This window comes from Gymnoscopelus microlampas, assembly GCF_963454915.1.
Source record: "Gymnoscopelus microlampas genome assembly, chromosome: 1".
In the NCBI taxonomy this organism is placed as follows: Eukaryota; Metazoa; Chordata; class Actinopteri; order Myctophiformes; family Myctophidae; genus Gymnoscopelus; species Gymnoscopelus microlampas.
Genome location: NC_139962.1, coordinates 58,754,276 through 58,770,179, shown reverse-complemented (window position 1 = coordinate 58,770,179; position 15,904 = coordinate 58,754,276). Strand labels below are relative to the sequence as shown.

The following is a 15,904-nucleotide window of genomic DNA, read 5'->3' as shown; positions in this document are numbered from 1 at the left end:
AACAATGAATCCTGTCAATAGGCTAATCATAAATGCTGGTATGTTTCTGTGTGTAGCGTTCAGTCAGCAGCAGTACAGACCTCAGCTCCCCGCATGTCCAGGCAGGGAGCTCCACAGCCTCCCAGGGGGAGGTGAAGATGGACCATCCTGTTACAGAGTCACTGTCCTCTCCACATCCCTCTGGTGAGATGGAGGGCCATCCTGTTACAGAGTCACTGTCCTCTCCACATCCCTCTGGTGAGATGGAGGATCATCCTGATACAGAGTCACTGTCCTCTCCACATCCCTCTGGTGAGATGGAGGGCCATCCTGTTACAGAGTCACTGTCCTCTCCACATCCCTCTGGTGAGATGGAGGACCACCCTGATACAGAGTCACTGTCCTCTCCACATCCCTCTGGTAAGATGGAGGACCACCCTGATACAGAGTCACTGTCCTCTCCACATCCCTCTGGTAAGATGGAGGACCACCCTGTTACAGAGTCACTGTCCTCTCCACATCCCTCTGGTAAGATGGAGGACCACCCTGTTACAGAGTCACTGTCCTCTCCACATTCCTCTGGTGAGATGGAGGATCATCCTGTTACAGAGTCACTGTCCTCTCTACATCCCTGTCTGGAGCTCCATGATGAAGCTCTAAGTACATGCTTCAGTAGTTTGAGGATGGGAGAATCCAGCTCCCTGCCTCGTTCTCGCAGCTTACCCTCACTGAGCCAAATTCCATATATAGAGAACAAGGCAAGTCTCAGAGCAAAGCGGTCCCACAGTTTAAATGATGTTATACTACTGGACACAACACAAAAGATTACACCTGACATCATTGGAGAAAACAATGAAAGCTACTGGTTCCACTGCACCCAAGCAGGACTGTTCAAATGCAGCGTGACCGGCCTGGTGTTTAAGATGGGGGCAGTGGGAGAGGTGACTTACAGGACAGTTCCTTGGAACCCAAGGCTTCTATACCAGCTTTGCAAGAGGCCTGCAGGACCCCTGTTTGACATCAAATGCCCGCAGGCGACTATGCGTCAGTTACATTTTCCACATTGTGAGATCCTCTCCATGGGTGGAGGAAAATCCTTGTTTGTTCTCCATGTGATGGATGATGGGCGCATTGAGGTTATCGACCCCTGTGAGATCACAGAAACTCATGTTGTCATAAATGTAACTGGGTTTTCGCAAACTGGTATCATGAAATGTATCAGAGCATTGTTCCGCAAGCCTATCAAGCCTATCAAGGCTTTGATGTTACTCTTTTATACACCACCGATTGATGATAAAGATCCCAGATCAATCCTGAATGTATTGGTGCTACCTGAGAACGTTGTGCTGGATGAAGTGATTAACAAGAGGAAAAGGAGGAGCCTCCATGCAGAAGAGTTCATTGAAAAGCCTTCCTGTAAACTAATCCCAAACAAAAACATTTCACTCTCCACTTCCCCTCCAGATGATTTGATCACAATTGAACCAAGTACAACCACATTTGAAGTTGATGAATCATCCTATCATAATTACATGACAACATTTCAAGTGACTTTAAATAGAAGGTTGAAGCGTGTTGAGCTGCTTCTAAAAGATAGTGAACCCTCCATCCGTGCATGGGAAAGCTGTGTAGACCTTCCAGCTCCTGCTATTAGAGAACATAATCGAGAGCCAGTTCGGACAGTTCAGTGCGCACCGCGTAAACTATCAAGACCAGAAAACAATCTGCTTTCTGTGCGGATCAACTTCACCAACAGCATTTCAGATGCCAATCTCAAAGGCGTCATGGACAAACTTTTAGAGGAGGAGGTGTTAACCGATGAAGAGCTGCAGGAGGCCGGCAGCCAGAAGACGACAATTGACAAGGCACGTTTTGTCTTCGATATAGTGAGGATGAAAGGGCCTTCTGCACGTTTAAAAATGATATTGATTGTCTGTGATATCGATCCATGCCTCGCTGAAGAGCTCAAGTGGAAGTAAAACTGTACTCATGAACTTGAATAGCAGTCTGTAGGAAAAGTCCTGCTTCTTAATTTTCTGAAGATGAAAATAAGTTGGACACATTGAAGTTGGATCATTATGAACTGTTATTTTTTTCTAATTACACAGACATCCAGAGCAACTTCACACAGTAAGAGAGAAATGCCAGGTGCAATGACTTGCTCAAAGATACTTCAACAAGGCGATTGGCTGCATGGACACACATGGGCTGTTTCAGGGATTAAACATGTGACGTTATTTCTACGAATTTTAGAAATGCCCTTTAAAAAAAATTAACTTCAAAACATGAAGTGAGGAATTTTTATTTTTCATGTTTGCTTTGATGAAATCAGAGCAGACTCTACTTTTAATTTGTTTTGTGAGTTTTATTTATCAGAACTCTCGTTTCACCCTGCTCATCTAAAGACGAGTGAAGTGTCTTTTTCAAGGACACTTCGACCCAAAGCCTAGAGGAACCAAGGATCAAACCAGGGACCTTCTGATTCATAGACGCCCGCTCTGCCACCCTGTGTGTGTGTGGTTTTCGCCACACCATCGTGCTGTAGCTGCTACAGTAATGATGTAATGTCTGGATCAGATGATGACAATGTTGTGGGTTTGGGTATGTGTATAAAAAGGCACGGGGGCAACTGGTTTCTGTTTTAATTTGCATCAAGAATAATCTGATCCAGTCCCCATGAAACTGAAACCAACCCATTCACCTGACAAACCATCTGGATACCAAAGAGGGAAGCACTTTTTCTATTTTTTTTGTTTATTTATTTTATAGTGTTTGTTAGTGTCCATGTTTTTCAAGGTCTTTTTCCTCGAATTATTTTCAAATAAATAAATATCCAGTACAGAACATCTGATGGATTACAAAGGTCTAAACTAATATGAAACATTTATGGCTGATACCTGTACATTTTGAAACTTGCATATCACTAAAACAGTGACAGAACAAGAGCACAGCAAGTATGTTAACACTTTAGACAATAGGTGTGTGTTGTGTTGTCAGTATGAGTGCAGTGTGTGTAATAAATGGGACACATTGCTCTGCGTGCCCAAAGTGAGAAGTTGCAGTACGTTCTTTCTTGCAATTCCTACAGTGTGTCAGATTGTCTCACACATTAGTCTCGTGCAGCCAGACGACTATTCCACAATCTCTGAATGCTATATAGAGTCTGGAACTACACTTACCGAAATCTGACGAAGGAAGCTGGCATCTGTTTGTCATTTTCTTTCACAAAAATATATTTGAAGATATCTTTAGATTGTATTTTTGATTTCCATTTCCGCTAAGCAGCACGCTATATATGCTTAGATTATTTTGATTTATATTAGGATACATTTGCGCGACTGTAAAGACGAAACAGAGACCGAAAGCATTTGAAAATTGTGGGAGGCAACAGTCTGGTCACGCGAGACTACTCACACATTAACTCAAGGACCATCTGACCAGTTGACTTCAAACTTGGCATGTGTATCACAAAGGACCCAAGGGTGTGTTGTGCCGATTGGGACGTCGGGCAGTTCAACAGTTGTTCAGAAACCCAAATCTACAAATATCTAGATCTGTCTCTACGTCTGTCCCTTTTATGCACATATATGGAGATCGCTGAAGTCATCGATACGATGTCACAGTACTGAGGGCATAGGCTGACCTCTCCAAGATAATGCCTTTTATGCCAATACAATATCCTATACATTATCTGGGCCGTCCTAGTGTAGCGGTTAGAGCACATGCCTTTCATGTGGATTGTCGTGGGTTCAAACCCTGCATAGGGTCGACGTTGGTCTAACGTAAATTAAATGGGTTCAGATCTGAGCCAAGACTCCTGAGGCGGCGTGTCTGAAGCCTGGCCTTGACAGGAGTCTCCAGACATGAAAGAACCAATGATACTGTATAATATACAGTATCATCCGTTCTTTTGTGTCTGGAGACTCCTGTCAAGGCCATTATTAGACAATATGCAATATACAGCCATATATTAGACAATATACTGCAGTAACTGCTGTATATTGTTTATGTCAGGTGTAAACCTCATTATGTCCAGGATTCAAATTCAAAAATAGCAAAAGCAACAGATCTACAAGCTCGATATGGAGAATATGATGTCATAGTCCTGGCGTCAGACCGGTACTATGATAATGGGTACTGCACGGGTACAACGGGTATTGCTTAACCGAGGGGCATGCGTTCCCAAACGGGTATCTGCCTATATTATTAATAATGATAGAATAATCATGTAAAAAGTATAATCATCATGGAATGACATGACTGAAATGTGGATCTCGGACTTCAAAAGACCAGCCTGTGACATCAGTCCTATCGTTGCCGTCAAGCTCGAAATGCGGCGCTAAGCTACGTGTTTCGAGCTTGTAGATTGGAATCCGGAAAAGTAACAGTTTTGGACATACAAGGTTTCCACCCAACAGAGACAATATAACTATGATGTATGACTACAAATTGGGGAAGGTTTTAAGCCCCATCAGACCCGCCCATTGACTACAATTATAATATATATATATATATATATATATATATATATATATATATATATATATATATATATACATATACACATACATACATACATACATACACGCACACATGTTTAAAAGGTTTAAAACATTTGTGGACAAAGATTCACTAAGTCATCTCAGTGAAGGTATGTTTTATTATAAACTGAATGTACTGTACACTCATTTTCATGATTATCTGTCAAATACAACAACTTCAAAACTATTTGCAACAACGACTGATGCATTATTATGGTTCATATTTGGCCATATTATTTACATTGTTCAAATCATAATACAGTCTGCTCTTCCTGTGTGGAACATGTCAGTGGTTCTCAAACATATTGGACCCACAAATTGATACGTATCAGGCCACAGACCCCCATTTGACAAGATTTAGTCCCAGGGTTCCCCATAAGAGGAGGATTTAATCATTAAGATTAGATTTAGTACAGCATTGTACAACTGTCAATACTGTCAGTAGGGGAGAGAGAAACCTATGATCTAAAGCAGTCTCTCGTTGGGTTAACTTATAGCCGGTGAAATAACAGGCTCCCTCAAGGACCCGTGGGTGTCCCCAAAGCCCACTTTGAGAACCAGTGGAATACGTAACCATGGTTCTGTCTGCTCACCGCTGGTTGGTACCTGCTTTCATTGTAACATTTTAGCTATGATTGCCTCTTCTTCCTGACATATGCCCCTGATGTTGTTGCTGATCAGTGGAGGTCATTGACCACATGAACCGTAGGGTCCCTATTCTGTGGCGCAGAAATTAGTGTCCGTCTGTGGGGCGGTGTAGTGGGGGGGGCGGTAGTATAGACCCCTGGGAGACTCAGTAAACTAAGTATGTAGTACTGGTTCTCAAACTTTTTCACATCAAAGACCCCCAAAATGATATGCATTCAATCTGGAAAGGTTGTGTGTCAGGCTACCCCAGAAGGGAAGAGATACAAGATAATATTTTTGTGACACGCTGCGTGTATATCTGCCATTTTTGAATATCCAACGTATACAATATGGATGAAGTGGTTAAAATCATTGTGATGCTGTATTAAGACATTTTGCTGGGGACCCCCTGGAACCTCCTCAAGGACTCCTGGGGGTCCCCAGACCCCACTTTGAGAACCACTGGTATATAGGGTATAAGTGGTTAACTTGTTCTGTTAGACTTGGTTATCAGAGCACTGAACATGATTTGCTTTTTTTCACTACAGTTTCGGAAAGCAAAACAAACTATACATTTGTCAGCTGGATAAAATCATAATATATATAAAGTTATATAGCAAATGAATCAGTCAATCATTAACATTCCACATTGCTAGTGTACATTTCCAATGTGTACCATATCCAATGTCACAGCTCTCCAATTTTGCAAGAGTGCATTGCAAAACAATTCTGAATGGAAAACTACAGAACATGGGCGTAGGAAGGGCTGCAATGCAACTCTTCATTGGTAGTGGTAATCAAATTATAATAAAAGATAAAAAATCACAACCTTAAATTTGTTTCACTAAATAATAAATAACAAGCAAATCTTGCCAATTCATTGATAGCATCTGAATTTGGTCATGTGTAATAAATTCATTGAAATTACAATGCCATCTTAAAATCACCTTAATTATTTAGTTAATTCCACCTTAACTTTGACGGCGAGACTAAATTGGTTCTCCCTTAAATGACTTCTTGAACATGTTCAACTAAATTTTATAACCTTTCTGGACCTCGTTGACGTCCTTACTATGGAAAAGTAACTCATAAATTAGTGTTCTGTGCAGAGAAACAACCCCCCCCCCTTCTTCTCTCCCCTTCCTGTTCCCTGGTATGAATGAGTGTCTTGTCTACCGTTTGTCTGTTTATTTTATTATTATTGTGTATGTCTCACACTTAACAAGTACTTTGATTATTGTATCTATTTTACTGTTTGCACTGTTGTGTTGAGTTTTGTTTAATTGTTGTTGTTTTGTCAAGAAAAATCAGACCTCTTTGTTCACTATCTGACATGTTGCCCTTGTACTTATTGTCTGAAGAAAATAATAAAGAGATTTGTAAAAAGAAAAATCCACCTTAACGTACCCTACAGGGTGTTTTTAGAATCAGTTTGTTTTTGGGTCTCTGAGGCGATAGTATTTGTTTTTCTGTAGACTGCAGCTGTTCAGGGTGATTGGTGGCAGTCTGGACCAAGAAGCGAGCAGGAAAGATAATCACTAACCCCTTCTCATCCCAATCACTAGCCCTGCCAAACACTACCACCCGGCAGGAGGTACTGGTGTTTTGCTACTGTTACCTCCTGTGTACATAATACAAGCAAGTGCGATAATTATGTATTTACCATTATCCACATTTATGCCCATCACAACATCTACATGTTATTTTACTACTAAGCCTGTCTAATGTGTTCATTCTAATGCTCCAACCTAATCGAGGCAAATTACTCATATGTGCAAATATATCATTCCTGTGCAAACTGATTAGATTTTGATTGATTTCATTTGATTCCCATGGGGAAATTCATTATTCAAGACACAAAATAGAGGGCTTCAATTAAAAAGTTGCAAAAACACATGCAGCTAGAATGAGTCAGTGAACAGGTCTCTGGACAAATCATAGGCCCCACTCTCTTCATCAGCTAAGTGACCGACAGACCCGTCCAGATTGACCTCTACACCTGATGTGTTTTGACTACTGGACCCTGCCCTCTCACCTGGCTGATTACAGACACCATTCCCTATCCGTCTGTGAACCAGCTCTGTCTTTGATGGCGTCGTAGTCATGTCTATATAGTTTACTTGTTTATCTGTCCGTTGCCCTCTCAGAGTGTTCTCAAAATCCCCCATCGAGTTATCAGTCAGTTCTCTAGGTCTGCACTTCACAGGCCCTCGAGTTTTACACGTGTCATCATTGTCACATAATCCACTCTCGTCGCAAACACTTGTGTCACATGTGAGGTTTGGTCCTGTTTTCTCAGCTGGTCCTTTCTGGGCCAATATGACACTGCGCTTGGACCTGTGATCCAGCCTCAAAAAGCTGCTCTTGGACCTCTTGGACTTGAGGCTACGTTTCCTCGGTTCAACACTGAACGGCAGGCTTTGTTTTGCACAGTTTGTTTGGTGCGGATGAGCTCTCAAACTGTTCAACCTTCGAAGGGTCGTGGTAGTTCGTAGCGGTGTGCACATGTGTGAACCGTAAGAATCTACTCTATTGGGTTGCAAATTCATTAAACCCGATGCATGGTTCACATGTGTAGGAACAAGTAACCCAGTATGACCAGCTCTCTTCACTAGAGGAGTAGACTGGGAGGGTGGGACAAAGTCCAGACACTGGAAATGATCACAATCCTCCATAGTAGATCTGGCATCATTATTCTGAGCCTGTGTGTCTGCTACGTAGGAAATGTCACAGTGAACCATGTCTGGGGATGTTTTACAATCTGGCATTTCCTGTGTGTGCGCTTGTGAGTCCTCGTCAAAGTGTGAGTCTGTGTTTCTTTGAGCTCTGGGCGTCTGTGCGAGTGAGCTGTTAAAAAGGTCTGCAGAGCAGTCGTACGCCCCATCCTGATCACATGACCTGACCGACGGCAGCTCTTCGTCTCCGCTGAAAGATGCGGACAGACTCCCCTCTTCCTTCAGAGACTCGTTCTCATTCCAACTGAGATTCCTGTATGTCTGGGGCGAAAGATTAGGCCCGGGGTCAACTCCATGGCTTCTGTCCACTGCATTGGTGATCTCCAGTAATATGCTCCTGTGTGGGTGAGTGCCCGTCAACCGAGCGTTACTTTGACAAACCGAGACGGCTTCAACAGCTTGTGAGTCTGCAGGTAATGGGTTTCCACTAGTGGCGACTCCCTGACAAAGAGACACCAAATTTGGCCCAGTTTTACAGATTCTATCATCTACGTCTCCATTATCCTCCTCGCATAAGAACAGCCCTAGACTCTCAGAGAAAATGTCCTCCCAGGCCACTGAATCTGACAAAGACGCATTGGCTTGTTCGGTTTGCTGCTCTCCGTCAGAAGAACCCTCCCTCGTCCCAAAGCCGAGTGGTACAGTCCTGCTGGGACCGGGCTGGGAGGGACTAAGCCAAGCGTGCAGGACGGGGGTGTTTTCGTCACCCTCGCGGATAGAGGAAGCCGGAGAGGCTCCGCATGAGGAGCTGCTCAGATAGACCGACAGTGAAGGCGATGACGGCACTCTTGCGGGATCTGTAGTGGTGTCATGTTTACCCCTGAGGCCTCTATTGCCAACGGGTGCAGGGTGCAGTGCTCTTGAGTTGTTGTGTGTCTGGTAGTGGGTACGCTCACCTGCACTGGCCTGAGTACTGCAGCCGTCCTCCTGCTCTGCCGACGAAGTGATCAGTCCCAGTGACTGTTGCCAGGGTGGGGTGGGGCTCAGAATGTGCTGACTGTTTAGCGATCTAGGGGAATCAAGTATGTAAATGGTCAGCAGCGGTACAGCAAACTAGCAAAAAAAAGGATTAGCAAATTAAAAAAGAGACAAAACATACTATACACAGGGGTGCACATAACTTTTTAGGTCTAGTACTCAGAAGAGCACCTGGAGATGTGAGTTGGTGCGCACCAAATAAATGGTCCCGTTTTGTCAAGGGGGGGGGGGGGGGGGGGTGCAGCACGGCGCCCACCGGACACTATTGTCAACGGGGGGGGGGGGGTGCAGCACTGCTTCAGCCCAGCCCTGCAAATGAACTCTGCAGCCGCACTGAAGCCCCGGACAGACGCTCTGCTTCCAAATTCCGCGATTTTCGCCGTTTTTTTTTCACACGCCGTTAGGAGAAGCCCCCAAGGTTGGTGCCCTGTGCTGCACTGCTTTTATCCGCCAGATTTGGACGTTCACGGCGTATTTTGCACCGGTATGGTGCGTTCATCATCGGTGAAGAGTGCCTCTAACAGCCGCTGCTGGCTGCGTGCACGCAGCGAGGCGATGCGAGGCGACGCGAATCAACAATCACACAAGCACGTGCAGCATGCGTCCCCTTCCCCTGCGCCTAATGGCTGTATATGGGGCCGACGCGTGCTTTAGCGAGAGTGTGTGAGTGTGGCTTCAGGAAGTAAATTCCTAGCCTCGATCTCCAGGCTTTTATTTTTTAGTTTTGCTAAAAAATAAAAGCTTGGAAATTCCTGTCCCAGCTGTTGGTACGCAAAAGCGCCTCGCGTCGTCTGATGTGGTGCGCATTATTTATTTTGGGTGCGCATGCGCACCTGCGCACCAGTTATGTGCACCCCTGACTATACAAATACATTAGAAAATGCAATTACCGGTAACTCAAACAGAAAAACACATCAATCACTTAAAAGGGATAATTCACCCAAAACATTACTTTTTTTCTATCGATCAGTCACCCCATGGAGACTTGATTTTTTTGTTTTGGTCTCATTCCAAAGCCAATCATTTCATGACCAGTGGACTAGTAGGCAGTGGTTCCGGTAGGAGACACAAAGAAGACTCTTTGTGTCTCCTACCGGAACCGCTGCCGGTCATCAAATTATTGGCTTAGGAATGAGACAAAAACAAAAAAAATATCCATATCGATAGAAAAAGTCATTTTTGGGGTGAACTATCCCTTTAACCCTTATTATACACTTAGTTGACCATGGTTCCGTAGGGCTCTATACTTGGTCTGCCAATTTTTTTCCCCTCTACACCAAATCTCTTTGCCCCACACAATAGGGACACTAGGGTTCATGTAGTTAAAAATAAAACACAATTTTAACAAGGACAATAAATGTACCTTCGCCTTGACGTGGAAAGCAAACACGAGGCAGGTAGTGTCGTGTTATTGAAGCTAGCGGATGGCGACTGGTGGGGAGCCGGCAGTAGAGCTGTTGTTGCTGAGGGTCTGGAAGCTATGAAGGGTCCGGTGGTTGTCCCGAGAGGATGCTCCGTAGCCCTTTGAAGAAGGGCCTGGTAGTAACTGACCACAGAGCAGCCTCCTGGCCCTGTACCTCTGGGGAGAAGGATCTGGTTGGCAATGAACTGGGCAGAGGAATCACCCAGGGTGGGCCTCCCAAACAACGGACCGTTTTCTGCATCCGTTAACTACAGGGGAGAGGGGAGAGAGAAAAATAAGATCCTGACAATAGCATGGGAAGAGATGACGCACGACGCACAACGCACATACAAACTAACTTCTTCAAGGCTGGGTTCATGTAGTTAGTATGTCATGTATTTCTCACCATCAGAGATGCAGTGTTTGGAAGAACAGGTCAGAAAATCAAGTTGTCTTGTTTTGGTTCCTGACACGTTACCACTGTATGTTGTAAAATTATGAAATACCAATACCTACTGGGTTTTAGCCTGCTATCAACCACAATAGAGTGCTACCAGTTTGTAGTCCTAAAATCGAGAGGTGAATTAGAACAATGGTTTCCCTCAACAGATTTCCGCTGCTTTTTTTCATGCAGAGAATAAAATGCCTTTGATTGGTTAACATAAGCCTTAGAGAGTTTCACATTTTGTTCTGCATCATAAATTATAGCAACAGTGAAGCTGTTATGCTTTTTATTTTTTAAACATGAATTGCTTGTGTGGCAAAAAAATAAACAAATCATTAGTGTGTTGATTTGTGGTGATTACCTTGAAATGACTTTTATTTCTGGAACACCAATCTACACAGTAAAATCCTCTGTGTTCATTTAAATCTGAAGGTATACAAATGGAAGCAAATAGACCCTAGGGTTCACTGCTGGATGGACCTGTAGGGGTTCACCCTCAGAGTTACAGGACTGTAAGCGTTTATTTTGGTTCCCGACTATCAATCATGTAGCTGGGGATCCCCTGGAACCCATTCAAGGACCAACGTTGAGAACCGGTGGTATAGCTCAGTGGTTCCCAAACTGGGGGTCGGGACCCCCAAATTATTTTGGGGGGGGTCCCCAGATGATTAGCTTAATTTGCAACATTGTTTTCTCATCAAAAGTAACCAACAAACTATACCAAAAAAATGGACAAATTGTCAAATATTACCTTCAAAAGAGGCAAAAATGGACAACATTTATCTGTGGAACCGAGTCAAACTAAATGTAATGCCTGCAATTCCAAGTGCTTGTCGGGGTGGGGGTCCCCAGTTCAAATATATGATTATTTTGGGGGGTCGCTGCCTGAAAGGTTTGGGAACCCTTGGTATAGCTGATCAGCGTAAGTATCAGAGCATATTATCTACTGTAGAACGCACCATAGTCCCATCAAGTCACCAGGATGCCATATTTCAGTCTTACCTTTATTCCAAAGATGAAATGTCTGCCGATAAAACAGTCTTCAACAGCCTTGACCAACAGCACGGATCTTACTGGTGATTCACCTGACTTGTCCGAGTCCTCAACTAATCTATAAATAAAAGATAAATGGAGTCAAACAGGTACTTTTTCACATAACAGGCAAACATGGAGAAAATTTCAGTTCAGTGCAGACATAGGATAAAGGTATATAAACATAATAACAACATTACTGTATTAGTGGATGACCTGAAGCGGGTCATAAGAATGGGAGATACTATTGATTGTGCTTATCAAATGGCTTATTGGAGTCAAACTATTTCAGACACCAGTTCTCACATATCCATTGGTGCATTCCAGTTCCACATTCAGTCTTTACCTCTGCAGACCGCTGGCATGAATGCCAAAGAGTGCATTCAGACAGCCTCCAAACACCGTCATTCCAAATATACGCCTGTCCCGAGCCACGGTCATTGACAGACGATACCTGTAGTCAACCTGCTGCCTCAGACAGCTGGAGCCACACCTGGAACATCTGCATCTAGAGATTAGAGAGATAGATCATATTGAGTAGACAGACAGACAGAGAAAACTGAGGAAGAAGAGGTTGACTATCTACCAATCTGGGAAAACAAAAAAAATCTATTTTTTTCCCTTTGTTTTTGCCTCTGGGGGCACCACCTCTTTTTTTGTGTCGAGTCAGAAACTCGGTTTGGCTCCTCCCCTTTCTCAGTCAACTTCCTCCCGGGTGCTTGTGTGTTTTTAGCCCTACTAACAACAACACTGCATGTTTAGGGCAGGGTTGCCAACCCTCCTTGATTCTGCAGGAGTTTGGGTAATTCTGCGGTTTTGCATCGCAGCAACCCGTATCAGAGGTAAACATAAGACTGCCCCTCCACTCAGTATACACACCCCACTGACATACAGCCAGGGCCATTCACGTTAATTGCGTTTGTTGGGTTTCACAATTCACATGCAAATCAAAGGCTGTATGCATGTCATTGTTTTTCTGCTGGAAGGTGTGAATGGTTCTCTCATGCCCCCCACCCCCTCTCTCACCCTGTGTGTGTCTCTCTCTGTATGTCTGTCTCTTCCCATGCCACTTTGTTTCTGGAAAAACAAATCTCTTATCATCAGTGAGAGTGTGGGAATGTTACAGTTGTACAGTCGCTTTATGTTCTGTATATATTATGACTGTGACTATAAACTCACACATACAGTGTACACATACACTCCATGTATCCAAGCATGCATGCATGCAATCATAAAGAGTATTATTAAGTAATGAATGGTTATTATTAAAGATGGATCTTTAATTGCTTCAGTCATCAAATCAATGTCTGAAGGCCTACTTTTACCTTTTTAATGGATGAAATAAAAAAATGTACCCATCATTATCCAATGCTAGTAAAGCCTGATAAAAGTATCAAACTCCCCAAATTCACCAGAACACAGGACATTAAATCTACTCTATCAAAAGGTTTCTGGGGGATAGTACCCCCAGGCCCAGACTGTCTGTGGTTGTAGTCAGTGGCCATGTTGTCAACTGAGGGACAGCCAGAGGACGGAAGAGCCAAGAACATCTGGCTAAACAAAGTCACAACTGCTGCATATCACTGTTATCATTGTCTGATATTTACTTATTGTTAGGATGTATCGGATGTTATTCACTTGTTGTCTCTGTATACGTAATGTTGTGATTTGTTTTGTATGCTTTGGCAATGTAAAACATATTATCATGCCAATAATAAAGCATTTTGAAATTTAAATTGAGAGATATATTACAGATGATTATATTAGAGGGACAGAGAGTGAGTGAGACATTTACTCAAGCACTGTACTTAAGTACAATTTTGAGTTTTTTTTTTTTACTGTCTTATGTCCCAATTTGCAGTACTTTTACTTCTACTCCACTATAATTATTTGAAAACTTTAGTTACTTTGCAGATTTGAATTATTACAAAACATACATTAACCACTTCAGCCCTACTTAAACTTTGGCTATTTTAAAATAGCCGATCAACAAAGTTCACAAAGCGACAGTTGTGGGTCTGCTATTTTCAAAAGATGTTCATACATTTGAAACCTGTGAAATGGATACTTTAAGTATATTTTGATGCCAATACTTTTGTACTTTTACTCGAATACATTTTGAATTCTGGACTTTTACTTGTAACAGAGTATTTCTACATTGCAGTAGCTGTAGAATACAACCCTCGTAGACGTATTTATGATTCTGACGTTTTCAATCTATGAGAGTTGTAGGGTTCACCCCCCATGGACACAGGGACTTTCAGCACTATACCCCGTAGACACTCCAAACATGTAAAAAATGAAAATAAAGGTGCTTACCCCAAAGCCCTAGCTGTAGTTTACAACCCTCGTGACGTATTTACGATTCTGACGTCTTCAATTGAAGACGTCAGAATCGTAAATACGTCTACGAGGGTTGTAAACTACAGCTACCAAAGCCCCAAATATTAACTGTCTCTACGGGGTAGTAGTTTAATGTAATAATCCATATCTTTCAATAAAGAAGTGTTTTAATGCCGTCTGTGGCCGATTCTGTGGGAAGTTCCCAATGGGCGCTAGTTACGGGGCGTATCTGGTGAAACCCGGAATTACACTCAATGTAAACAGGAAGTAAACGAGGGTGAAAAAATGGCGTTCGGCCACAGACGGCATTAAAACACTTCTTTATTGAAAGATATGGATTATTACATTAAACTACTACCCCGTAGAGACAGTTAACATTTTCGGCGGGGTAAGCACCTTTATTTTGAATTTGTACACGGTTGGAGTGTCTACGGGGTATAGTGCAGAAAGTCACTGTGTCCATGGGGGGGGTGAACCGTACAACTCTCGTAGATTGAAAACGTCAGAATCATAAATACGTCTACGAGAGTTGTATCCTACAGCTAACATTGCAGTATTGATACTTTTACTTAAGTAACTGTTTGTTTACCTGGCTGTGTCGTGTCGTAGGTCTATCCTGGAGAAGCATTGTTTACAGCAGGGATAGAACACACAGCCCTCCTGAACAGACAACACCACACACTCCACTAGAGCCCGTCTGACGGGCATTAAGATGTTTAAAACACATTTATGACTAAAACTCTGTCCCTGACTCAACTCCACTGCTGCCAAGAAGACAGATAAACAACAACATGTTAAACAACAACACACCAACTTAAAGGTAACTAAACAACTCAACTAACGTAATGTATCGAGCTAACCCCTAGCTGTATGGCTAAACCCATAGAGTTATGATATATCGGCTAAACCATAGGGTTAAACATAGTTATAAAACTAAACCCATACGATTAAACCACGGAATCAAATCAAAACAACCGCCGTATACTGGTGTTCCCCTAAAGTCGGTTCGATGGGATACAAGTGTTCCTGTGTGCCCGTTGGACCGTTCCTACCGGCTGGGTAAGTGGTTCTCAACCTGTGGGTCGGGTCCCCCACATGATATTTTTGGGGGGAGGGAGGGCGCGTAGATCTGCGATTTTCACAATATTTATCTGTGGGAACTGAGTCAAACTAAATGTAATGCCTCAACTCCTATTATTCCAAGTGCTTGTCAGGGTGGGGGGAGGGGGGTCCCCCGTTCAATTCATTGACATTAAGTGGAAAATAGGTATGAATCATTAAGGATACAACTGAGTGACAGAATAAAACAGATAGCCTAATCATACTCATAGCACCAAAACACAAAATACAATATGAAAAGGTCAGGACATTGGAAGAAATGTGCTAAACCTGAGTTCCACAGCCCCCATGATTTCTTCACAGTGGGTGGGGGTAAACAGTTTATTTACAAATACCTAACCAGCACAGTAAAGCAGAGCAACGGAGAAACCTTCGTGATTTGCCTTTTTATCATGGATTTCTAGAGACTATGGATTACTAGATATGATCACTGGCTAAATAATGGACCACTAAAGTTCCTGATATATTCCTTTGCACTCAAAACAGCTTGCAATGAATGTCTTCTTGTGGATGTTTTCACAACCTGCTATGGGTCTTCAACGTTTTCAGGCCAGGGACCCCAAAACTGAGGGGGAGATGGAGCAGGGACCCCCTACCTCAGGGATGTTCAACTAGTTTAGGCAGGGGGGCACAATTGTAAAATGACTTGAAGTCAGGGGCCACAACAAAACCGTTTGTTGTGTGCTATAGGTAGGAAGTAGAT

The 15,904-nt window shown here is 43.1% G+C and overlaps 2 protein-coding genes across 2 annotated transcripts in view; one reads left to right on the top strand and one right to left on the bottom strand.

Moving 5' to 3' along the window:
• LOC311044289 (uncharacterized protein) overlaps window positions 1-2,940 on the top strand; it is a gene marked incomplete at its 5' end in the record, with an annotated part of 33,360 nt that extends 30,420 nt beyond the window's left edge. Inside the window, one exon of the mRNA XM_084055764.1 lies at window positions 57-2,940. Coding sequence (XP_083911890.1) covers window positions 57-1,958 — 1,902 coding nt within the window. The 3' untranslated portion in view covers window positions 1,959-2,940. The remainder of the gene's footprint in view (window positions 1-56) is intronic.
• Window positions 2,941-5,465: 2,525 nt separating this feature from the next.
• Window positions 5,466-14,973, bottom strand: ddias (DNA damage-induced apoptosis suppressor). The gene is made up of 6 exons (XM_084058386.1): window positions 14,672-14,973; window positions 12,086-12,247; window positions 11,710-11,818; window positions 10,224-10,531; window positions 6,545-8,891; window positions 5,466-6,117 (listed from the first exon to the last, which is right to left on the bottom strand). Exons 1-5 carry the CDS (start codon window positions 14,788-14,790, stop codon window positions 7,049-7,051), a joined length of 2,541 nt encoding a protein of 846 aa, XP_083914512.1. The 5' UTR covers window positions 14,791-14,973; the 3' UTR covers window positions 5,466-6,117; window positions 6,545-7,048.
• Between the last annotated feature and the right edge of the window lie 931 nt (window positions 14,974-15,904).